Here is a 26,764-nt window from a genome sequence, read left to right as displayed (position 1 = left end):
TAAGGTCAGGCGTACCAGACCCCGAACTTCTTCTTCTGTCCTTTAAGTGCAAGAACCGCAGGTCCCTCGTATGGAGCAGAGAAGTACTAGCGCCGCTATTCCTTCTGGTGAACTGGCAAGCACCAGCGGCCTAGAACACCCTGGTTGTACACCCAGCACTGCAGTATCACGTGGTGACGTGGCGAGTCTCATAAGTGCAGTTCAAGCTGGTGAGGTGGCAAGCACAAATAGTGTCCCGCTGCCACCAAGAAGACGAACACAGGCCCGTCGTGCCCATAGTGCCCTTCCTGCTGCATTTGCCAATCCGAATTGGGAACCCACCACTTCTGCAGCGCCCGTACTTCCCCCATTCACTGGCCAACCCGGAATTCAGGTGGAAACAGTTGATTTTACACCACTGGATTTTTATTCGCTGTTTTTCACGAAGATCTCTATAGATCTATTGTGGACCAAAGCAATTTATACGCTGGTCAACACATCGCCGCTAATCCCCAGTCCTCCCTTGCCAGAGATTGGAGACCAATTACGGTCTCTGAATTTAAGCTCTTTCTGGGCCTTTCCCTCAACATGGGCATAAATAAAAAGAGTGAGTTGCGGTCATATTGGTCCACTGACCCAATTCACCATGTGCCCGTGTTCTCTGCCTCCATGACCAGGGCACGATACGAGCAGATTTTGCAGTTCATGCACTTCAATAACAATGAACTCTGTCGTCCTCGTGGAGACCCTGCATACGATCGGCTCTACAAAATGCGGCCTCTCGTAAACCACTTCAACCAACGTTTTGCAGACTTGTTTACTCCCCATCAAGTTGATGAGTCCCTGATTAAGTTTTCTGGCCGCTTGTCAATCAAACAGTACCTTCCCAGCAAGCGTGCCAGATACGGGGTAAAGATGTATAAGCTCTATGACAGGGCACCTGGGGTACCACTTGTATGTGGACAATTATTATACGAGCGTGCCACTTTTTAGTCACCTTTTTGATCAGCAGATTGGAGCATGTGGCACCGTGCGATCTAATCGCCGGGGCTTTCCCCAGCGGCTTGTAGATTCCCATCTTAGGCTGGGGGAGAGAGCCTGCTTGAAGTGTAATAATTTGCTCGCTATGAAGTGGAGGGATAAGAAGAATGTTTTCGTTCTCACCTCCCTTCATGCAGACACGACGGTCCAAATTACTACAGCGACTGGTGTTGTGGAGAAACCCCTCTGTGTCCACGAATATAACCAAAATATGGGAGGGATGGACTTCAACGACCAGTTGTTGGCGCCGTACCTAGTTGCCCGTAAGGCCAGACGCTGGTACAAAAAAGTGTCTGTATACTTATTTCAATTGGCTTTGCTGAACGCTCATGTGCTATACAGAGCTTCAGGACGGACTGGATCCTTCCTTAAATTCCAGGAAGAGATCGTCAGAGCCCTTCTGTTTCCAGACGGTGCTCCACCTCACCTTCCCCAACCAAATGCAATAAGTCGGCTGCATGAGAGGCATTTTCCTTATGTCCTCTAGAGTACCCCTACCCAACGAGCCCCCCCAAAGAAAATGCTGTGTCTGCAGCAAGCGCGGATATAGGCGTGACACCCGGTATTCCTGTCCTGACAATCCTGGTTTATGCATTGGTGAATGTTTTGAATGCTACCATACACTAGTTGAGTATTAGCATAGGGTACAGCACTGCACAGACTAGGACACACTTTCACAGGGTCTCCCAAGATGCCATCGCATTTCGAGAGACCCAAACCTGGTACCAGTTACAAAAGTTAAAGTTACTAAAAAAAAGTGTAAAAAATAAAAACAAAAAAAAATATAAAATAAAAAAAACAAAAATAGTTGTCAATTTATTGTTCTCTCTCTCTCTATTCTCTCTCTATTGTTCTGCTCTTTTTTACTGTATTCTATTCTGCAATGTTTTATTGTTATTATGTTTTACCATGTTTGCTTTTCAGATATGCAATTTTTTTATACTTTACTGTGTTTTATTGGTAACCATTTTCTTGTTTTCAGGTACGCCATTCAGCTGCAGAGCGGATTTATTTATCTTGACAGCAACAGCGTTTGCTCCCACGATACATAAAGCTGTGACTCCAGTGATGTCGGAGGTGATTTCACCACCACAGTTACATACTTCAGCATATATGCCGAAGCGTGGGGGGCAGCAGAGGGTGGAGGAGCGATTTGCTCCTGCCTTTTGCGGGAGGATGCTCTCATGCTTCGGCATATATATATTTTAGGCACAGGTTGCGTTAAATGTTTTATTTTTTACTATGTTTTTTTTTTATTTGCTTTGCAGGTATGGTAAGTATTACTGTTATACTGTAATGTTATTTTGTTTTTTGTTAACCATCATTTGCTTAGCAGGTACGCCATTCAGTTGCAGCGCGGATTTATTTATCTTGACAGCAACAGCGTTTGCTCCCAAGGTATATAAAGCCGTGACTCCAGCGCTGTCGGAGGTGATTTCACCACCACAGTTACATACTTCAGCATATATGCCGAAGCGTGGGGGCAGCAGTGGGCAGAGGAGCGATTTGCTCCTAACTTTTGCGGGAGGATGCCCCCATGCTTCGGCATATATATATACGGTGCATGTATGCCCATCATTAGAAGTGGGTGGATGAAGGGAGGTATTCTAATGGTGGGCACACCCAACAATCAATCTCTTTTTTTCGTTCATATCATCTTGGTATCATTCTTTTCAGCCAGCGGTCGGCTTTTATGTAAAAGCAAGCCTAGCGGCTAATTAGCTTCTAGACTGCTTTTACAAGCAGTGGGAGGGAATGCCCTCCCCCCCACCGTCTTCCATGTTTTTCTCTGGCTCTCCTGTCCCAACAGGGAACCTGAGAATGCAGCTGGTGATTCAGCCAGCTGACTATAGAGCTGATCAGAGACCAGAATGGCTCCAATCATCTCTATGGCCTAAGAAACCAGAAGCTACGAGCATTTCATGACTTAGATTTCGCCGAATGTAAACAGCGCCATTGGGAAATTGGGAAAGCATTTTATCACATCGATCTTGGTGTGGTCAGATGCTTTGAGGGCAGAGGAGAGATCTAGGGTCTAATAGACCCCAATTTTTTCAAAAAAGAGTACCTGTCACTACCTATTGCTATCATAGGGGATATTTACATTCCCTGAGATAACAATAAAAATTATTTAAAAAAATTAAAAATGAAAGGAACAGTTTAAAAATAAGATAAAAAAGCAAAAAAATAATAAAGGAAAAAATAAAAAGCACCCCTGTCCCCCCCTGCTCTCGCGCAAAGGCGAACGCAAGCGTCGGTCTGGCGTCAAATGTAAACAGCAATTGCACCATGCATGTGAGGTATCACCGCAAAGGTCAGATCGAGGGCAGTAATTTTAGCAGTAGACCTCCTCCTGTAAATCTAAAGTGGTCACTTTTAAAGGCTTTTAAAAATGTATTTAGTTCGTCGCCACTGCACGTTTGTGCGCGATTTTAAAGCATGTCATGTTTGGTATCCATGTACTCGGCCTAAGATCATCTTTTTTTATTTCATCAAACATTTGGGCAATATAGTGTGTTTTAATGCATTACAATTTTAAAAAGTGTGTGTTTTTCCCCAAAAAATGCGTTTGAAAAATCGCTGCGCAAATACTGTGTGAAAAACAAAATTAAAACGCCCACCATTTTAATCTGTAGGGCATTTGCTTTAATTCCACATATTCCCATGGCATGTTTGAGCAATATATCATTTAGTGACAACTTTGTGCAAAAAAAAAAAAAAATTTGTCACTTTCCCGCAACTTGTGTCACAATATAAAATATTCCATGGACTCACCATGCCTCTCAGCAAATAGCTTGGGGTGTCTACTTTCCAAAATGGGGTCATTTGGGGGGGTTTTATGCCATCTGGGCATTTTATGGCCTTCAAAACTGTGATAGGTAGTGAGGAGTGAAAAAAAATTCCCCCCCCTAGAAATCCTGAAGGCGGTGATTGGTTTTCGGGGTCCCGTACGCGGCTAGTCTCCCAAAAAGTCCCACACATGTGGTATCCCCATACTCAGGAGAAGCAGCTGAATATATTTTGGGGTGCAATTCCACATATGCCCATGGCCTGTGTGAGCAATATATCATTTAGTGACAACTTTTTGTAAATTTTTTTTTTTTTGTCATTATTCAATCACTTGGGACAAAAAAAATGAATATTCAATGGACTCAACATGCCTCTCAGCAATTTCCTCGGGGTGTCTACTTTCCAAAATGGGGTCATTTGGGGGGTGACATAGGCAGTCATAAATTAAAGGCTGTGTAAATTCCAGAAAATGTACCCTAGCTTGTAGACGCTATAACTTTTGCGCAAACCAATAAATATACACTTATTGACATTTTTTTTACCAAAGACATGTGGCCGAATACATTTTGGCCTAAATGTATGACTAAAATTGAGTTTATTGGATTTTTTTTATAACAAAAAGTAGAAAATATCATTTTTTTTCCGTTTATAGCGCAAAAAATAAAAACCCCAGAGGTGATCAAATACCATCAAAAGAAAGCTCTATTTGTGGGAAGAAAAGGACGCAAATTTCATTCGGGTACAGCATTTCATGACTGCGCAATTAGCAGTTAAAGCGACGCAGTGCCAAACTGTAAAAAGTGCTCTGGTCAGGAAGGGGGTAAATCCTTCCGGGGCTGAAGTGGTTAATATGTGTTTGGGTTTTAAAGGGATGAGGTGACAACCCTAGAGGGATGGGGGAATCCTCCCCGCTGCACTATTGTATTCTGACAATGGGGGGCGCTCCTCCGCTCTCAGAATACACAGATCAGTGATGAAGCTATTGGTTGCAGCCGCTGATCGAGTGACTTTTATCCGGCAGTGACCACACATGGATGGAAATGTGACCGATCCCTGCTGAACCAGCTGAATTTCCATGTCTCTATGGTCACCATAAGTGACTTCCTCCCCTCCCCCTCATCTCCTTCATTATGTAAGTCATGCTGAGATAATCTCCCATTGGCTGAGCAATATTCTCATTTGTCTCTGAGCTCCTTCTTGCTATTCCTCGTCCTGCCTGTTGTTTCCTTGGATTGATTTTCTGTGTAGTGACCCCGGCTTCATCTCTTGGATGCGCTCGTCTGTTGCTTGTCCTGACCTTTATCCTTATTCCTGGATCTCCTCCTCATCTCTCCTCCATATCCTCTTACACAGCTTTTCTCCACACCTGCAGTGACCCTGGGGGGTGGAAACTTGGCACCGGCACTCAGCAAAAACCATCCCCACCATTAGGAGCTCTGGAGAAAATTGTCTGCTGTTTACACTCCGCTCCTCCGCACGTCACCTGATCACATGAGAGCTTACTTTCACAGATTCCTGACAGATTTCTGTATGTTAAAGGGCAAAGTTCACTCTTCAGTTTAGGAGAGGTAGGACACACCCAGGAACAATGATTTGGTTTGCACAGGAGCCTCATATAGAGGACCCCTCAAATCTCCCCATCCAAATGTCCCTCCATCCAGAGTCTATATGTCCTATGACATCACACTGACCTCACAGCTCCTCCACCCAATGTCCCTCCATCTGGCTCTTTTTCTTTCTCTGATGCTCTTAGGATGTGGTTGGATCCTTGGCATCCTCACTATCAAAGTGTGATTATTGTATGTAATGATGTCAGAATGCCTGAAACAATCATTTAACTGTGTAGCGTCCTGTTTGGATAAATTATATCTCAGTCTGAAGTGGGGTTTTAATATAATGGAGACCTGAATGGTGAGGTGAGGAGGATTCTGGGAATATCATTTGATTTTACTATTTGTGTTCAGATCTAGAGTTTTCCTCCTGTGAAGTCTGGAGATCATATGACCATCACATTGCCTCCACCTCCCTCCCTGATAGAATAGAGAAATAAAAAGAAGATTCTAGAAGTCACCAGAGAGATCATGGAGGAGAGGTGAGCGGTGTTGGGAATTCTGGGACATTATCCAGTAACAGACAAGGGATGTGTCTGGATGGTGACTGTATCATTGTGTGTGTCAGGTTCCTATAAGATGTCAGGATGTCACTGTCTATTTCTCCATGGAGGAGTGGGAGTATTTAGAAGGACACAAGGATCTCTACAAGGACGTCATGATGGACAATCAGCCGCCCCTCACATCACCGGGTAAGAGGAGACTTTATTGTAAAGGAGAGAGCAGTACGGAGGGTCCACCTAGATCCCCCATCATCTGATAAACACATAGAAACAATGTATTCAGTCAGTGTGTGTGTTTCCTACAGATGGATCCAGTAATGGGAACCCACCAGAGAGATGTCCCCATCCTCTGTATTCCTGGGATTCTACACAGGAAGATCACACCATCCCTCACCATCATCAGGTAGATGAGGAACAATCACTGATAGTATCATTAGGATCTGTATATTATCTGTATTGTTACAATTGATGTCATTTTTATTATATATTCAGAGTGGAAACCTGAGAGATTCCAAAGTTGAGGTTAAAAAAGAGATAAAAGAGGAGGATGATGAGGATGGGATGATGGAGAAGTCAGAGTATCTTAAAGAACACAAAGATCTGTACCAGGACACCATGGTGGAGTCATCCGACTACAGAAACCCACCAGAGAGATGTCCCCGTCCTCTGTATTCCCGGGATTCCACACAGGAAGGTCACACCATCCCTCACCATCATCAGGTAGATGAGGAACAATTATTGGTAGTTCTGATTATGAACAGCATGTTTGTTACAATGAATGTTTTATTATATATTCAGAGAAGAAACCTCAGGGATGATAATATTGATGTTAAAGAAGAGTATAAAGAGGAGGATGAGGAGTATGGAGTGATGGAGGAGTTTTCAGAAGGACACAAGGATATGATGGAGACACCTAATACCAGGAACCCACCAGAGAGATGTCCCCATCCTCTGTATTCCCGGGATTCCACACAGGAAGATCACACCATCCCTCACCATCATCAGGTAGATGATTGACAATTATTGGTAGTTCTGATTTATACACAGCATGTTTGTTACATTGAATGTTTTATTATATCTTTCAGAGTGGAAACCTCAGGGATGATAATATTGATTTTAAAGAAGAGTATAAAGAGGAGGATGAGGAGTATGGAGTGATGAAGTTTTCAGAAGGACACAAGGATATGATGGAGACACCTAATACCAGGAACCCACCAGAGAGATGTCCCCGCCCTCTGTATTCCCGGGATTCCACACAGGAAGATCACACCATCCCTCACCATCATCAGGTAGATGAGGAACAATCACTGATAGTATCATTAGGATCTGTACATTATCTGCATTGTTACCATTGATGTCATTTTTATTAAATATTCAGAGTGGAAACCTGAGAGATTCTAAAGTTGAAGTTAAAGAAGAGATAAAAGAGGAGGTGGGTGAGGGTGGGTATGCAGGGGGTACTAATGCGCAAACCAATAGGGAATCGAAGGTGAGCAGCTGCCAACATGAAAGGTGTTCTCACACTAATAGTAAATGATAATCAAGAAAATGTGGCGCTTACTGCATAAATATTAATACAATTAAGAATAACTAGCTAATCAAAGAAATAAACTAGTGCAAATATCGCAATGTGCAAAAATAAAAATAATCCAATGTGCAAAAATAAAAATAATCCAATGTGCAAAAATAAAAATAATCCAATGTGCAAAAATTAAAATAATCCAGTGTGCAAAATATAAATAACTAATCAAACAATTATTTATCCATAAATGGTGAACACAGCAATGATAAAACTTATAAGTCTCTCAATGAAGGTGAGTAAAGTCCAGTGAGTGAATGGAAAACAAATATGCATGGAATGTCCCACTGAAAATGGTATGTGAATGTGAGACAGCAAATGCTCAAAGACAGGTAAATCGTCAGATCATCCCAAAGCTGTATCCCACAACTGCATGTGACTTGGTAAAGATGGTGTGTAAGAAACTCTTACCAGATACATTGGACTCCCTTGTCAGCGACAGGGAATCACTCGAGCGGGTTGCCTCTCAGGGCCTGAAAGCGGACATCACAGCTCTGCGAACCTTCTGGATCAAACTCTGTATGGATCTCCCGGGGCCGCCAGGTGGGTCCTCCCAAAGGATGGCCAAGGTACGAATCAGAGGGAACAGTGCGTCACGTGAAAAACTGAAGTGGAGGCTGGTTTAATCTCTCAGTTGATATGTGGAGAAAAAATAAACAGGCTCCACATGGTGTAGATGAGCAAAGTGGGATTTTTATTGCTAAAAAAGCCAGGTAACAATAAAATGTGATCACAGGGTATAAAAACAAAAATGGGCAACAAGGAGGATGCTGAAAGCGCCCGACGCGTTTCGATCAATAGATCGTCTACTGGGGCATAGTATACTGGTATGCCCCAGTAGACGATCTATTGATCGAAACGCGTCGGGCGCTTTCAGCATCCTCCTTGTTGCCCATTTTTGTGATTCCTGACAAGGGAGTCCAATGTATCTGGTAAGAGTTTCTTACACACCATCTTTACCAAGTCACATGCAGTTGTGGGATACAGCTTTTGGATGATCTGACGATTTACCTGTCTTTGAGCATTTGCTGTCTCACATTCACATACCATTTTCAGTGGGACATTCCATGCATATTTGTTTTCCATTCACTCACTGGACTTTACTCACCTTCATTGAGAGACTTATAAGTTTTATCATTGCTGTGTTCACCATTTATGGATATTTATTTTTCAGCCGTTTTCTTGATTGAAGACTTTTTGCACAATTTATGCGCTACATTTTACTTTCACATGATTTTTTGGTTGTTGTCACCTTGTATGTAGCTGCTCCGCACCATATATTTTTTAATTTAGCGCAGTGTATATTTATATTATCTTTAAACAATTATTTATGACCAGTGCAAAATTAAGCAATGTGAAAATAATCCAATGTACAAATAATCCCAAAATTCAATGTGCAAATATCAGTATAAATGTGCAAATAGCAAAACATCCAATGTGCAAACAGAAGCAATCAGTGAATTCCAAAAAATTGAGCAAGAAATATTGCAGGGAAGTTTCTAATTCATCAAATAGATATAGTCCCATAAACAGTGCAAAAAAATATAGTCCAAATAATTAATCCACAGCGTGCAGTGCAGTTCATTAGGAATAAAGTGCAAAGTGCCAGTAACTGAAGGATCTCCACCATCCACTGTGAGACAACGTTTCCCCCAGCATCTCACCTCACAGATCCAGTTAATGAGCGTCTCAGATGTCTCACAACGCTAGTTGCTGGGTTCCCAGGACGTTCCCAATGGAAGGACAATCATCAACTAATCAGGCCCATTTCCATAAAAAGAAAGAGGGGAGGGTTTCCATAGTGTAGTAAATCCAAAATATTTTATTAAGAAAAAATGTAGTAACTTACAATAATATTCTCGGCAAACAGCGTAATGTGCATAGGAGACTTCCGGTCTCGGCTGCGACAGAAACCCACCAGAGAGATGTCCCCGTTCTCTGTATTCCCGGGATTACACACAGAAAGGTCACACCATCCCTCACCATCATCAGGTAGACAATTGACAATTATTGGTAGTTCTGATTTATACACAGCATGTTTGTTACCATTAATGTTTTATTATATATTCAGAGTGGAAACCTCGGGGATGATAATATTGATGTTAAAGAAGAGTATAAAGAGGAAGATAAGGAATACAGAGTGAAGAAGCTACCAAATACCAGGAACCCACCAGAGATATTTCCCCATCCTCTGTATTCCCGGGATTCCACACAGGAGGATCACACCATCCCTCACTGTTGCAAGGTTGGTGGGACAGAGCATCTAGAACATGGACTTGTGGAAACAATGTGTGGATTGTTAGTGTGATGTCGCAATATTAAATCTTATATTTTACAGATGATATTTTCTCTCGTTTTTTGGTTTAGAGTGGAGATCCAATTGATATAGAATTTGAGGTTAAAGCAGAAGAAGAAGAGAGGTATGTGAGGGATGATCAGCAGTCTATGGAGGAGGATGGAATAACGGGGACATTTATAGAGGAGGACACTCCTACAGAGATCAGCACAGGTGGGTCATTAACACTAAATACATTCCTCCACCCATACCGCTCACTGATTGGTCCAGAGTAGGGCAAGGACTGGGTGATATCAGCCTGTATTACCCTGGTCACTTTCCTGAGCTGTGTTCCCCGTCCTGTATTCCTGTATTTCTCTCGGATAATCTTCCTTCTCTGTGCTGCAGACACAATTTATGTATCTAGACTGGATTTATGGAGATTCTGGGGTTCAGCTGGCAGCAAAATGTTCATTTTCACCATAGATGTTACTAGACCTAGGCACCTGGGGTATTTGCTTTGGGTCTTCTGCCCCATACCCGGGTATGGCAAGATGTCTGACAGAACAATTCTCCCAGGGTTACTTGCTCTGTTGTTTGCTGGCTGTGCCGGGTGGAGGGATATGTCTGTATAGTCTCAGACCCAAGTCACTGAGTGCAGTCTCAGGAGATAGGAGGCAGCGGTGTGGGACCTCTGCAACTTGTCTCATTTAAACACTTAAGCTTCCACTGATTACTGAATACCAATATTATGAGTTCTGACCCTTACACTATATAAATTATATTGTACATTACATACTCCTGACCCCTGCAAGATACATTCTATGTTGTACATTACATTATTCTGATACTATAATATCCTAACTGTTGTATCCTACATAATAACTTGTACATTACATAGGCCTTTTCTCTTTTGCACCCATTTCCTACCAGCTGGACATTTTATATCTGATGATTTGATTGGAGCACAGACTTTTACATGTTGATAATAATGTGAAAAGATTCTCAAACTTTGGATTTTTAAACAAAGTGATAATGAGGGAGGAGTCAATAACCCAATGATGGTGGTCTTCAGGATCCGTCCAATCTTCATCTTGGTTGTTCTCTCCCATCCTCACTCTCTGACCTCTGGTGGGGCTCAGCCTCGCTGTTATTCATGACTAAATCATGGACTAAATAAGGAAGTGCAGGACTTCTTGTGTTGAGAAGATGACAATGAGTGATAGAGGGGGTGGGGACACTCGTCCTATAATCCCCTCATCACTGTCACTCCTATAAAAGACAGTTCTCGTTGTTTCCTCACTCTCTGACTAAGGTCCACGAATAAAGAAATTAACTGGTAGGAGATTCAGAGATGTAGGGCTGAAACAACTAATTGTCATAATCGATTATGAAAATAGTTGTCAACTATTGCCATAAACAATTAGTTGGTCAGTCGATTAATTGGCCTGCATACAGAATGCATTATTTCTTTACATATCAGAAAATACAGCTCAGTACACCATCCATACATGTCAGTAAATGAGTGACGAGCAATGCCTTATGGGACATGTAGTCCTGGGCAAGAGAAGGAAGCAGGTGATTCTAAAGGCAGACCTTTACCTTGCTATAGGGGAACTCTATACTATACTTTGTGGCTTCCTACAGGGGAACTCTATTCTATGCTTTGCAGCTTCCTATAGGGGAACTCTATACTATACTTTGTACCTTCCTATAGGGGAACTCTATACTATACTTTGTACCTTCCTACAGGGGAACTCTATACTATACTTTGTACCTTCCTATAGGGGAACTCTATACTATACTTTGTGGCTTCCTATAGGGGAACTCTATACTATACTTTGTACCTTCCTTTAGGGGCAGGAGGAGCCAGAGGTGCCGGTGGGGGAGGGGGTGGGGTCCAGAATAGGAGAATTAGGGCTGCTCTGTGCAAAACCATTACACAGAGCAGGTAAGTATGACAAGTTTGTTTTAAAAAGAAGAAATCCAACATTTTACAATGACTTTAAGGTCTCTGTGCAAGAAAGATCAGCATCTGACCCCAGAGAAGGTGGAGGCTGATAGACTGGAGGTAATATAAGGTATTAATATTACATAATGTAAAAGTTTACCAGTATTGTGCATTGTATTTAAAATTATTATATCCATGAAAAAAAAGTCTCTCAGTTCTACTGTAATATAAAAGTCCCCCCGCCCACCCCTCATATAGCTTCATGTATGACTCCCAGGTAAAATCCCCATATATCCTACTTCTGGGTATATTTATTATTATATATATGATATAAGATATATTACTTTCACTATTTCACAGTATAAATGAATCCCTTATAGTAGTGATTATCTGCTGTTTTTGTACTATAAAGGACTATTTTTATCCCAATCATCTTCCAGGACGGCTTACAGAGAGAGATGCTCCTCCCACCTAATACAGGAAACACATGATCCACATTATGAAAAAACTCCGATAGGCCATGGCCTCTCAGTGTTATGTGTTTCCTTCGACCAGACAGGAACTTCAAGCAAGTTGTTTTTTATTTTGTCTGGCCTACGTGCTAGGAAACCTGGGCATCCCAATGGCCAGGTCCCTCTAACAGGGGCAGTGCTTCTGGGGAGCTGGTTGGCTATGGGTCATCCTGGGTCCCTCCGCTAGGTACTCATGGATGTGTAAGAAGGGACCCCCTCTCATCTCCCTGTTGAATTTTCCTTCAGTGTAAGGTGCCTTCTTGGTGCAGGAGGATGTGTGCTCAAATGAGTCCATCCCTGGTGGTAGCGTGCCAACAGCAGGCTGGTCTCTCATAGCTGGGGGTAGCCTGCTTTTCCCGGGCCATTCCTGCCAATGTTGGAGCGTGGGGAGCTCGGTAAGCCTGTCTCCATGCCATCCCGGGTCCTCCATGGCAGTATAAATAAAGTGCACTGGCAGAAGATGGTGCTGCGTTGCTTCCTGGACGGTGGACATGGAAGAGCAGGGGACTGCGGATGCCGGTCTGGAGGCACCATCACTTTACTTCGGCCCTAAGGTAAAAAAAAGGGGGGCTAGGGGCTATCTTCTTTTATTACCCTCCTGTGGTGGGGCACTGGCGGATTCTGTGGGCCTTTTTGTAGGTGTATTGGTGTAACTTTCCTCTAGTTGAGGGTTGAGTATATAGCATCAAAGGTCTTGGTTGTGAGTGTTTGTGTTAAAAATTCTAAGGCAGGAATTTTTTGCTATCCACCTGGGCGTTTTCTTTCCATTTAGTTGAAGTAACACTGGTTTGGTTTTGTACGTTGATTATTTCAAGGCCAAAAATCAAGAGCCCAAAGAAAGCAAGACAGATGTTTCTAGGAAGAGATGCCCAGTCTGTACTAGAAAAATGCCCTCTGGTTGGGAAAAGGACATATGTTAAGATTGCATTGATAACCTGATCAAGAAAGAAACAACCTCGCTATTCAAAAATTTAATGGATTCAATGAAAAAGTAGATGATTCAGACTCTAAAATCATCCAAACCCCGTGCACGGGATTCCAGGGCAGATCCCGTCCCCAGCACATCCGGTATCAGCACTAGGGCGATACCGATAACCCCTTCTATCAGGCAGATGACTCCTGATTGTGGGATACCGGAGAAGCTGGAGGAAAGCTCGGAGTCGGCTTCAGACTCAGATGAAGGGGAGTTTAAGGAGGTCAAGCCAATTAAAACCCAAAGATTCCTGTTTCCTTCAGAAGAGAGATGAGCTATTAAAGCGGGGTTCCACCCAAATTTTGAACATTATCTCTATGCATTCTCTTCCTTGCCTAGATGCTGACATGCTGTGTAAAAAAATTTAAATCGCCGTAATTACCTTTTTTTTTTCTAATCTTCTTAGCACTTCCTGGTTTTCCTCCTATGGGAGTAGGCGTGTTTCTAGCCTCTCCCAGACCTCCCACTGTCCCCTGGGAGCTAGTCTCAGGCTTCCCAGCATGCATTGTGCAACAGCGTCATCACAACATCTCGATGAATGCTGGGAGCACAGCATTCACCGCATCCAGGAAATACATGCTTGTGGGCTTCAAATGCCCACAATAAAGATGGAAACCGCCTTCAGTGAATTTTATAAGTTATTCTTTACAACGAAATCGGAAACAGGCGGACTTATTACACAGAACATGTGAGTAGATAATCATGAGAAGAAAAGTTTGTGAATGAACTCCAAAAAAAAAAAAAAAAAATGATAGATAGGTGGACCCCCGCTTTAAAGGCCATATATGATACCCTGGATTTGGAGGAGTCAGAAGATAAAGAACTCTCTGTGCATGACCTGTTATATATAGGTCTCCAAGCCAAGCAGGCCAGAACCTTTCCGGTTCACGCTTCACTAAAAGAAATAGTGTTGCAGGAGTGGAAAGTACCAGAAAAAAAATCCTTCTCCCCAAAAACCTCTAAAGGAGGTTCTCTTTCAAAGAAGAGTATACGAGTCTATGGGAGAATTGTCCCAAGTTAGACGCCTCCCTATCGAAGGTCTCGAAGGGAGTGGAACTCTCTTTTGAGGATACAGGCTCATTAAAAGAACTGATGGACAGGAAAGCTGAAGGTTACTTGAAAAAGGCATGGGAGGCATGTTCAGCTAACTTGAAACCTGCCCTTGTCACTACATATGTAGCCCGTATTTTGGATTTGTGGTTAAAACAGCTCCGCTCACTTCTAGAGTCAGATGCTCCAAAAGAAGAGAATCTTGGAGGCTCTACCAACATCAAACAAGGCAGTGGTTTATATAGTGGATGCTTCCACAGAGTCTGTGAGATTTACGGCCAGGGCTACAGCCTTAGTTAACAAGGCCAAGAGAGCTATCTGGTTAAAATCCTGGGAAGGGGTGACAGTCTCCAAAATGAAGCTCTGTTCTCTTTCTTTTTCAGGCAAATTGTTGTTTGGAAAAGAGTTGGAGTCGGTACTTGAAAGGTCAGCAAACGGGAAAAAGGGGTTTCCTATTCCCAAAAAGCAGCAACAAAAAGGAATTTTCGTCCCTTTGAAGGGGCAAGTGGCAGCAAAGGTGACAGAGGTCGTTAGAACAAAGATTATGCAAACAGGCAGGATCAGAGAAAAGGGTGGCAGTATAGGAGGGGGAAAGGAAAAGGTGACTTCATTTTAACCTCAGGAGTATTCATGGCTTTATTGGATCTAAGGGGCGCATATCTGCACATCCTGATTCGGATGGAGTCCAGGCAATACCTTCGATTCGCAGTGAAGAACAAGTTCAAGACCCTGTACTTCCAATTCAACTCTCTGCTGTTCGGCCTAGCATCAGCACTGCAGATTTTCTCAAATCGCCTTTCAGGACAACCTTGGAGAGAGCATAGCTCCGCCTTCTTCACAGAAAACACATGCAGCCGTTAAATCCCTCCTCTTCCACCATGGCCTCAGTTATTGTGTTTCCTCCGCCATGGTGGAAGCATGTGCTTGGAACCAGGGAGCTGCGCTCTCTCCAAGGTTGGGGAGTGTCAGGCTTACCTTTTTGCTTTTTTTTGTTGTTGACCATCCCAACAACCCCCCCAGGGGCGGGGGGTGTCCCCGGTTTCTCCATCTCAGGGGAGATAGGGCCCTCAGGAGGTGCGGCGTCTCTGCCCGTATTCCGCAGTGTTTTTTAGCCCTGGAGATGGCTCTGGTGCTTGAGCGGGGGTCGCTGCCGGTCAGCGGCGTGTCCCGCATCTCGGCTCTGGGTCCCGGCTGACGAGGGTGTCATTTCCGGTGACACGGCTTCCTGAGGGGGCCTGGCACTGCTGGTTCCAAGCGCCTGGAACGCAGAGACCAGGGGGTGGGTCAGAAGACCAGCGCTTCCATTTCCGGCCCTCGCTGATGACGCGGGGACCGGGAAGATTTAAAAAACCTGTGTGTTTTTCTCCTGCTGTTTTTCCTCTACAAGATGGATGAGAGCAAAACAGCCATGGCAGATGCAGGCGCCCCTAGCACCGGTCAGGCCCAGGTAAGAGAGGTACAGTGGTGCCTTTTTCTGATCCCTATGGGCTTTTGTGGATTTGTTTGTTTCCTCCCTGAGGGGAGCCTGTAGCTGCAGGGTCAGAGGTTACTTCACTTGGACCCTGTAGCGTGGACTGGGTGCCTCATTATTAATTCTGCTTGGGTTTTCTTTCTCCTCTCAGGCTTGGTGGTGGGTCTGCTAGTGTTTGGTATTTGTATGGGACACTAGGTTTAGTTAAAATTGTTTGTCGTTCCAGGAAAAAGTGTTAGGAAAAACTAAACATGTAAATCCACCAAGCCAGAGGAAATGTCCTTCTTGCAAGAACCCCTTAGAGATTCATGGCAGAAGGCGATGTGCAGATCCTGTACTAAAGATCTGTTGGAGGAAGAAATGTCCCAGCAATACAAGGACTTATTCTCCTCTGTAAGGGAACTTACAGAGGAGTTCCGTCAGGTCCATTTTGGTACAGAACCCAGCAGCTCAGGTTGAGCCCCAGAATCCACCACCTAGTCCAAAACCATCCTCATCCAGACTAGTGGAGACGGAGGACTCAGGTGATGAAGGAGGAAGTACTCTTCTCTCACTCAGGGACTCAGATGAGGAGGAAGACGATAGCAGAACCTCTCGGTACAAGCTATCCCTAGAGGAAGTGGATGACCTCTTAAGAGCTATCTCCACCACTCTTGAAATTCAGGAAGATAAGGTATAACTGTCAGTTCATGACAAAATGTACCAGGGTCTGGATGATACTAAACACAGGGTGTTTCCAGTGCATAGAGTCCTGTCAGAGTCAGTCAAGAAAGAATGGAAGGACCCCAAGAGGGCCCCTTTTTTCTCCAAGACCCTTAGGAGGAGGTTTCCATTTGAAGATAAAGACTCTGAAGTTTGGAATAAGAAACCACGGGTAGATGCTGCTTTCTCGCATGTTTCTAGGTGCACAGACCTTGCGTTTGAGGACATGGGGGTGCTGAAGGACCCGATGGATAAGAAGGCAGACTCCCTTCTTAAAAAAGCTTGGGATGCTACATCAGTCAGTCTCAAACCTGCTATGGCTTCCACGGTTGTGGCAAGGAACCTGGAATGCTGGGTGGAAAAGCTGAGAAGCCATGATGAAGGTGGCACACCGCGTAAAGATTTTTTAGAATCTTTTCCCTTAACCTCCCCGGTGGTATGGTTCTTTCATATTTTTGATGCTGAAAGCGGTACAATTATTTTTCATGGAAATTTGACGTTTTATATTGTAGGCCTGTAATTCTTAGGAATAACTCACTTAAATCTTTCCAAACCAGAGTCCAGTAGACATCTCGGGTATGATAAAGTTTGAAACACAAAATCATAAATTATAATATAAATAACTATAAATAATTATACCAAATAATAATATAATAATAAAAATTATTCAATAATGTAATCAAATCAAAAACACTGAAATTTGCTCAGTTGCAGAATTGTCGCTGTCATTACTTTTCAGTGTTTGATGACGGATCTCCCCACAAATCACTATCGCTCAATTTTGCGAGTGATTCTAATTTATTATCGCTGTTTTCTAGGTGGTCTAAAACCACTTTTGATGTAAAGGGACGGTTTTGGTTGCTATGGACAATCTCCAGTTTCCAGGCAGAAAGAACAGTTTTTATAATCTAAAACTGCATGCAGGGCACTGGAGAAACCACTAGGGACAAAAGGGATGTGAAATAATTTTATACAGTAATGTAATCCTTAAGATTACAGTGTACTGTATGTATAGTGTGTGTTTCACTTTTTGAATTTGGCGCCGTTCTCCGTCCCTGTGCGTCGCAAAGCTCACAGGGAACGGAGCTCGGCTCCGTGATGAATCGAGCGGAGGACAAGCCGCTCACACTGCGGGGAGACATCGCAGGATCCAGGGGACAAGGTAAGGAAGCTCTTCCTGGATCCTGCAATGCAATCCAGAGTCTGGCTCGGGGTTACCACTTTTGGTTCTGAAATTCCACCCCGAGCCAGACTCGGAAATATCGCCAGGGAGGTTAATACTAAAAGCTGTTAATTATATGGCTGATGCTTCAGCTGAATCAGTCAAGTTGGTGGCAAGGTCATCAGCACTGGTGAACTCAGCCAGGCGTGCGGTCTGGCTAAAAACCTGGTCTGGTGATACAGCTTCTAAGGTTAAGCTGTGCAGTTTACCTTTTTCAGGTGATTTCCTTTTTGGTCCAGACCTTGAAACAGTCTTGGATAGGACAGCCGACAAGAAAAAGGCTTTCCCTGCCAAAAAGAAACAGCCGATTAAAAAGAATTTTCATGCTGTTCAACAGCCCCATAAGAAAAAGGAGCAGGACCGTAAGAGCCGTTGGGTCTCTCAAAGGGGTAAGGGAAGAGTAGGAGTTCTTTTGAGATCTTCCCCCAGACCAGCCCTCTAAAAGTAAGTGACAATCTCACCCCAGTAGGGGGAAGATTGTCAGCTTTTCACCTACAGTGGAACATGACATCTCCAAGTTTGTTTGTGAAAAGCATCATAACTCAGGGATACAGGCTGGAATTTTCAGAGCCACCTCCGAGCAGATTTTATGTTACAGCCCTACCAATAGATTGGTAAAAAAAAGCTTCTGCAATGATGAGCCTACTACAGGATCTGATTCAGCAAGAAGTAATCATCCAGGTCCCAAAAAATCAGGAGGGCAGGGGCTTCTACTCTCATATATTCCTGGTAAAGAAGCCTTCAGGGAAGTACCGCTTGATCCTGAACTTAAAAAATCTTGAACAAATCAATACGGTACAAGCATTTCAGGATGGATACAATCTTTTCAATTACGAAGTTGCTGACTCCAGGCTGTTTCATAGTATCCCTGGATCTGAGAGATGCTTATCTTCATGTTCCGATAAATCAGACTTCTCAACAGTTTCTACGCCTGGCAGTGGATCTGGGGAACTCGGTATGGCACCTCCAATTCAGAGCTCTACCATTCGGACTTTCATCCTCCCCCAGGATCTTCACAAAAATTATGGCGGAAGCTCTGGAACCTCTGAAGTTGAGAGGGATTTCAGTTGTCCCCTATCTGGACGACCTGTTGTTCTTCGCAGATTCCAAAGAACAAGTCTTACCAAATCTCCAGACGTCCCAGGATCACCTGAAGAACTTAGGGTGGCTCCTAGATTTGGAAAAATCCAATCTGGAACCCTCACAGGAGATTAAGTTTTTAGGGTACACCATAAACTCGGTGCTTCAAAAAGCCTTTCCACCGCAGGAAAAAAGGGAAAAGATCCAATCAGCGGTGAAACAGGTCCAGAACAACCTGTCAGTATCAGCCAGGTCAGCTATGGCGGTGTTGGGTCTTCTTACAGCATCGATTCCCGCCATTCAGTGGGCCAGATTGCATTCAAGGCCCCTCCAGTTAAACATACTACACAGTTTGTCATACCAGGAACCATTAGAAAAACAGATAAAACTTTCCTCAAAGGTAAAGAGGGCTCTCTGGTGGTGGAGAAATTCGTCCAACCTGACAAAAGGCCTTTCTTGGGTCTTTCCCATGGACAAGCGTCTAATGACGGACGCGAGTTCCTGGGGCTGGGGAGCCCACCTGGATGGTCAGACTTCTCAGGGGGTCTGGTCCAAGTCAGAAGCCCAAAATATCTCAAACTGGCGGGAACTGAAGGCAATTTTTCTGGGTCTCCTAGCCTTTCAAGATGTAGTGAAGGGCCATCATGTTCAGGTACTGTCAGACAACACAACTGTAGTAGCCTACATAATGAAACAAGGGGGAACCAGGAGCAAAAGGCTCATTATCAGCAGTCCACCTGAAAGGTTCTCAGAATCTGCTAGCAGATCTGCTAAGCAGACGGAAGCTGGTGGAAGCGGAATGGAGCCTAAATCAAGAAGTCTTCCTGATGATCTCCAAAGCTTGAGGGCAACCCCAAATAGATCTGTTTGCCAACCAACAAAACTCAAAAGTATGCAAATTCTTCTCTCTCCACCAAGATGATTAAGCAGGAGGCATGGATGCTTTCGCCCATCCGTGGCATTACCAGCTGTGCTATGCTTTTCCCCCCTTTCCTCTGATACCACTGGTCTTAAGGAAGTTCCGAGAAGAAAAGAGAAATCTGATGCTGGTCACTTCCTTCTGGCCAAAAAGGCCTTGGTTCGTGGCTCTGTTAAATCTAGCCACGGAACCTCCATGGAAGCTACTGTCCAGAAAAGATCTTCTATCGCAGGGGTCAGTGAACCATCCAGAAGTGGACTATTTTCAGTTAACAGCTTGGTTTCTGTAGAAGACCTCTTGAAGGCAAAAGGACTATCTGACAAAGTAGTAAAGACCCTTCTTTCAAGTAGAAAAGAGGTCACTCGGGCCATATACATGAAGGTCTAGAAAAAATGTAACTCCCGGTGTGCTTCTAAAAGCCTCCAGGTTAAGAGTTCAGTATCTGTTCTTGAACAGTCCCTTCTCCTTCAATGGAGAAGGGACTGGCAGCCAGCACCCTGAAAACTCAGGTGGCGGCTTTATCTGTTTATTTTGAAAGAACTTTATCCAAAGAAGCTTTGGTTTAACGATTTTTTAGGGCACTCGCACGAAATAGGCCAGTAGCCCTTAAAGATTTTCCCAGTTGGGATTTGTCTATTGTTTTGCAGGGTCTCTCGGGAGCTCCGTTTGAACCCTTACAAGAGGCATCCTTGCAGAATTTGATTCTCCAAAACAATTTTTCTGGTGGCCATCACCTCTGCAAGAAGAATCAGTGAGCTCCAAGCTCTGGCAGTTACAGAACCTTTTCTGAAAGTTTTTGCAGACAGAGTGGTCCTTCAAATGGACCCAGCGTTTCTTCCTAAGGTTTCTTCTACCTTTCACCGATCACAAGAAATAATCCTGCCCACTTTCTCTTCAACTCCGACTAATCCAGGAGAAGAAGTTTTTCATAGTCTGGATGCGAGGAGATGTTTGTTACACTTCCTTACAGTAACCAAGGAATTCAGAAAATCCAATGCTCTTTTCGTGGTTTTCTTAGGCTCACGCAAGGGAGAGAAAGCTTCAAAAAGTACACTGGGCAGATGGCTTAGATTGGCAATCACAGAGGCCTATAACGCTAAAGGAGAAATACCCCCTTCAGGTATTGCTGCTCATTCTACAAGATCTACGGCAGCTTCCTGGGCTGAAAGGGCCGGTGCTACGCCTGAACAAATCTGTAAGGCTGCTACTTGGTCCAGCTATTCAACATTTCTCCGACACTATCGGTTGGATTTACTGTCCGCCGCAGATCAAGCCTTCGGCAGGAAGGTACTGCAGGCAGTAGTCCCACCCTGGGGTAAGTTTCTCAATTATCCTCTCCAAGGTTGTCCTAAAAGGTGATTTGAGAAAGGCATAGTTAGACTTACCGGTGATAGTATTTCTAACAGCCTTTCAGGACAACCATTACTTCCCTCCCTTTGTTTATCTTAGAAGTGGTTTTAAGTGTCTATCATGGTTGCTTGGTGGTTTTCTGTGCTTTGTTTTCCAGTTGTCGGAGACCACAATAACTGAGGCCATGGTGGAAGAGGAGGGATTTAAAGGCTGCATGTGTTTCCTGTGAAGAAGGCGGAGCTACGCTCTCTCCAAGGTTGTCCTGAAAGGCTCTTAGAAATACCGTCACTGGTAAGTCTAACTATGCCTTTTACAAAAGTGCTGGTGGAAGCGTTGCAAATTCTGAGAGCGGAGGAGAATCAAATAATCCCTTATGCCGCGTACACACGGTCGGACTTTCCGTCAGGAAAAGTCCTACGGAATCTTTTCAGCGGACATTCCGATCGTGTGTGGGCCTCATCTGACTTTTTTCTTTCGAAAATTCTGACGGACCTAGAAATAGAACATGTTTCAAATCTTTCCAACGGAATCAGTTTCTAACAGGAAAACCGCTCTTCTGTATGCTGTTTCGACGCACCAAAAACGACGCATGCTCTGAAGCAAGTACGAGACGGTAGCTATTGGCTACTCGCTATTGAACTCCTTTTTCTAGTCCCGTCATACGTGTTGTACGTCACCGCGTTCTAGACAGTCGGACTGTGGTGTGATCATGTGTACGCAAGACAGGTTCAGCGGAACGCCGTCAGAAAAACCTTCAGAGTTCATTCCAACGGAAAAAAACGGTCGTGTGTACAGGGCATTAGATGACCTACTGATATTTACAGATTCCGCCAAAGAAGTGGAACAGAACATGAACAGGACCATCGTACACCTCCAGCAGCTGGGCTGGCTGGTGAATTGGGAAAAGTCACAGCTAGTCCTTACCCAAAAGATAACATTCCTGGGGTACACAATAAATGTATCTAAAATCATTCTGATGGAAGGAGAAATCATGACGATAATCACAGAGGCGAGTGACCTCTGAGCAAGCGTGGAGACCTCAATACAAAACATGATGAGGATTCTCGGATTGATGACGGCGGCCATCCCGTGGGGTTCAATGGGCCCAATTTCACATGAAAGCTCTGCAGTCCTTTTATGCTCTCAATCTGGGATGGGAAGGAGAAGTTGCTCTGAAGCCCTTCTTTCAAGTAGAAAAGAGGTCACTCGGGCCATATACATGAACAATATACATACACAACCTTGGGGAACAGACCTAATGTATGCGTTTCCTCCTTTTGCGATCATACCAAAAATACTGTGGAATATAAGAGCCTCAAGAGCGAAAGTCATTCTAATTTCCTCCGTTTTGGCCTCGGAGGCTTGGTTCCTAGGACTGTTAAAACTCAGCACCACGGATCCTTGAAGACTCCCCTCCATGCTAGACCTCATTCATCAGGGAACAGTGAATCTTCCACAGGTGGACCATCTCTCTCTGATGGCCCGGCTACTGAAAGGGAGATTTCAGAGCAGAAGGGGCTGTTGGGAAGATTAATAGATACTATCCTTAGCAGCAGGAAAGCTGCCACCAATACTATATACATCAAGATCTGGTGTTTGGCATACAATCAATAACAGAATCTCAGGCCCTATGATACCGGCGGTTCTAGAATTCCTCCAAGCAGGTGCAGACCTAAGCTTTGCAGTCAGTACCTTCAAGGTACAGATATTTGCTCTATCAAGCATCCTGAATCATATGCTAGTAGAAGAACCCCTAATCAAAAGGTTTCACACAGCCATAAGTCAAAGGCCTCACAAATCTAGGAGGTTCCCTTCTTGGGGCGTATCTACTACAGAGTCTTTGCAGGGAGCCATTCGAGCCACTGGAAAACTGCCCATAAAACTTTTGACCTTAAAAACGTTCCTTTTAGTGGCACTTGTGTCCGCTAGGAGGGTCTGAGAAATTCAAGCCCTCTGAATGGCAGAACCACCTTGCATAAGATCTCAGGACAAAATTATCCTTTCTCTTGACCCTGCTTTCCTGTCTAAAGTAGCTTCCAGCTTCCACCGATTGGAAGAAATCGTAATCCCATCTTTTTGTGGTAATCCTAAAAATGATAAGGAGGCCAAGTTTAATAATATAGACGTGATTGCGTATATCAAGGGCACCAAAGAGTGGAGATCCTCCATGAGTCTGTTCGTACTGTTCGCTGGTCCCAACAAAGGTAAAAGGGCATCAAAAATACTATCGGCAGGTGGATGAAGTCAGCAATCATAGAAGCATCTCTACAACCACCAACAGGAGTCAACTCTCATTCCTCAAGAACAGAATCTACATGTTGGGCTGAAAGGGTCGGAGCTTCGCCCCTCCAGAAAGCGGCAACCTGGTTCAGCTTTCATAAGTTTGTAAAGCACTATAGGCTGGATGTTCTTGCAAATCAAGACCAGTCCTTCGGCAGGAAAGTGCTGCAGGCTGTGGTCCCATCCTGATGAGGTAGTTCTATTTGGTCCTCTCTGTAAGCCGTCCTGGAAGATGACTGGGGGAAAAAAACAGGGTTATTACCTGTTAACGCTCTTTTCCAGGAGTCTTTCAGGACAGCGTCAGTTCCCCCTTGTTTCGTAGGAATAATTATGTAACGCTAAGGTGGTTGCACCAATGTAAGTGTTTATTATTTTATCTGTGCCTTCAGTTATTTGTCAATACTGAGGGGCCATGGCCTATGGGCGGTCTTTTATAATGTGGACCATGTGTTTCCTGTACTAGGTGGGAGGAGCCTCTTTCCCTGTAAGCCGTCCTGGAAGATTCCTGCAAAAGAGAGTTAATCGGTAATAACCCTGTTTTTGTAACCCCATCCTAACAGATAATTTAAAAAAATCATGCTGCTGCTATTAAATGTCCTATGCTTGCCATACACGGATCCATTTTTGGACGAGAATATTCGCACAAATATTTGTATGAAAATTATTTATACATTTGATGAATGGACGAGTGTAGTTAGAAAATTCCACTTGCTTTTAACATTCAATTTTAAAATGAATGTAACTTCTGAGCAAAAACCACATACACTATTTGAAAATTTGTTCGATCGTGAGAAGTTTTCTGTTCTGCTCCTTCGAATTTTCCTGTCACTGTGGTGGAAAATGAACGCCGGTTTGACCCCACTAATGGTTAGAAAATTGGATGAATGTTTTTTCGAAAGAAAAATGAGTTTGTATACGGCCAGCATAAGTGACATCAGGTGCAGGGAGCTTGTACCCACCTACCTGTCTATGACAAGGGAGTCTGTCATCCATCATATTATATTACACTCCTGTCTGATCATCTGCAAAACAGAGTTTTACCTCTTTTTTACATTTTAATAATGTTGATCTCTGATTCTGATATGTAGCAGATTCTCCCTCTAATAATACATCTATCTGTCTGTTATTCTCAGAGTGGATTAAATATCCAACTATATATCTGGATATTTATATTTACCGCTGTATATAGATAGTCAAGAATATTAACTAAATTATACACCAACCTTTTTTTGAGGTTTTTATCGAATTATTCAAATCAATAATCGGCCAACTAATCAATTATAAAAATAATCATTAGTTGCCGCCCTACGGAGGACCCATTTACTAGTTACCTTGAGGGGGGGAATTGTAAGATCCTCAGAGACAAAGCTGCCTGATGTGGGCGGAGTCCTGGTTTAGGGGAACCAATCTGCTCATGTCTAGTAATAATCTTTTTATTCCTATTTTAGTAGATGGACGGAAGATGAGGAAAACCTCAGAGGATTGTCTCACTTTGTCTCCAGACTGTAAAGTAGAAGATGAGGACATCACACAGTATAGTCCAGGAGAAAACCCGACTACCTCAAATGTCCATCCGGCACCACACAGTGTAGATGGACCATCGTATTCCTCTTATCCTGAGGAACCTCAGACTGTGAGGGACGGTGCCGTCCTTCCAACAGAGAAGAGGTTTTCCTGTACAGAGTGTGGGAAGTGTTTCCATTTTAAATCTGATCTTAATGTGCATAAAAGATCTCACACGGGGGAGAAGCCGTATTCCTGTCCTGAGTGTGGGAAATGTTTTTCAGTGAAGTCCAGTCTTTCCAAACATCAGAGATCTCACACGGGTGAGAAGCCGTATTCTTGTCCTGACTGCGGGAAATGTTTTTCAGTGAAGTCCAGTCTTTACACACATCAGAGATCTCACACGGGGCAGAAGCCACTTCCCTGTCCTGAGTGCGGGAAGTCTTTTTCAGAGAAGTCCAGTCTTTACACACATCAGAGATCTCACAGAGGAGAGAAGCCATATTCCTGTCCTGAGTGTGGGAAAAGTTTTTTATTGAAGTCCCATCTTTTCACACATCAGAGATCTCACACGGGGGAGAAGCCGTATTCCTGTCCTGAGTGCGGGAAATGTTTTTCGGTGAAATCAAATCTTTACAGACATACGATATCTCACACGGGGGAGAAGCCATATTTCTGTTCTGAGTGCGGGAAATGTTTTTCAAAGAAGTCCGATCTTTACACACATCAGAGATCTCACACGGGGGAGAAGCCGTATTCTTGTCCTGAGTGCGGGAAATGTTTTTCAGTCAATTCCAGTTTTAACAGACATCAGAGATCTCACACGGGGGAGAAGCCGTATTCCTGTCCTGAGTGCAGGAAATGTTTTTCATTGAAGTCCAGTCTTTACAGACATCAGAGATCTCACACGGGGGAGAAGCCGTATTCCTGTCCTGAGTGCGAGAAATGTTTTTCACAGAAGTCCGATCTGTACAGACATCAGAGATCTCACACGGGGGAGAAGCCACTTTCCTGACCTGAGTGAGGGAATTGTTCTTCACTGAAGTCCTGTCTTCCTGTACATCAGGGATCCCACACAACCCCTGAGTTGTATTAGTGCCTTGAGTGCGGGAAATGTCTTCTATATGAATATTGCTGGACATCACAGTTCTCATGAGGAGAAGAAGCACACCCTGATATACACCTCAGATATACTCCATGCCTGATCTTCATCATGTAAGAAACAGTTCCAGGGGTGTGGACATTTTTTGAAAAAACGACTTGTCCGAGGGACCAAATCTTGGTCCCAATCTCCTTGACCCTTATGATAATCTCCTTGTTCCTCATCTACCAGAGAGCTCAGCAGTAGTGTGGGAGTTCATTGAAAACTACAAGCCGACATCAGCAAAGGACAGAGCTCTATGAATGAATGGCACGGCCGCGCTCTTTTCATAAAGTGACAGCCGGTACGGGGAACTTCTCCCTACACTGCTGTCACACAGAGGACTCGGATCACTGAGCCGCTGCAGGAACAGGAACATGTAACATCTTCCCGACGGTGAACGTTTCCTTTAACTTTTTCACTACCAGAGCTGTTTTTGCATTTTTTTGTGCCCACATGTTTAACTCCTTCAATACCGGACACTTTCACCCCCTTCCTGCCCCAGGCCAATTTTCATCTTTTAGCACTCGCACACTTTGAATGACAATTACGTGGTCAAGTAACACTGTACACATGACATGGTTATCTTTTTTTTCACACAAATAGAGCTTTCTTTTGGTGGTATTTGATTAGCACTGGGGTTTTTATTTTTTGTGCTACAAATAAAAAAAAAAGAATTTTGAGAAAAAAAAGTTTTTCTTTGTTTCTGTTTAAAAATTTTGTAAATAAGAAAGTTTTCTCCTTCACTGATGAGGAGGTACTAATATGCAGCACTGATGGGCATTACTGGTGATCATCGCTGATGGGCCTGTACTGATAATCAATGCTAAATA

At 43.8% G+C, this 26,764-nt stretch overlaps 1 protein-coding gene across 2 annotated transcripts in view; it reads left to right on the top strand.

Annotated features, from left to right (window-relative positions):
- Positions 1-26,541, top strand: part of LOC141121849 (uncharacterized) — a 380,396-nt gene extending 353,855 nt beyond the window's left edge. For both annotated transcript variants that reach the window (XM_073611590.1, XM_073611589.1), the window contains exons 2-10: positions 5,775-5,902; positions 5,989-6,112; positions 6,229-6,326; positions 6,416-6,643; positions 6,722-6,928; positions 7,009-7,212; positions 9,574-9,747; positions 9,870-10,011; positions 24,736-26,541. In XM_073611590.1, the coding sequence (XP_073467691.1) occupies positions 6,028-6,112; positions 6,229-6,326; positions 6,416-6,643; positions 6,722-6,928; positions 7,009-7,212; positions 9,574-9,747; positions 9,870-10,011; positions 24,736-25,805 (2,208 nt within the window). In that variant the 5' untranslated portion in view covers positions 5,775-5,902; positions 5,989-6,027 and the 3' untranslated portion in view covers positions 25,806-26,541. The remainder of the gene's footprint in view (positions 1-5,774; positions 5,903-5,988; positions 6,113-6,228; positions 6,327-6,415; positions 6,644-6,721; positions 6,929-7,008; positions 7,213-9,573; positions 9,748-9,869; positions 10,012-24,735) is intronic.
- The last annotated feature ends 223 nt before the right edge of the window (positions 26,542-26,764 follow it).

The sequence above is a fragment of the Aquarana catesbeiana genome, unplaced genomic scaffold (genome assembly GCF_042186555.1).
Source record: "Aquarana catesbeiana isolate 2022-GZ unplaced genomic scaffold, ASM4218655v1 unanchor233, whole genome shotgun sequence".
In the NCBI taxonomy this organism is placed as follows: Eukaryota; Metazoa; Chordata; class Amphibia; order Anura; family Ranidae; genus Aquarana; species Aquarana catesbeiana.
The sequence above is the reverse complement of the archived record's forward strand: the minus strand, read 5'-3'. Positions and strand labels throughout refer to the sequence as shown.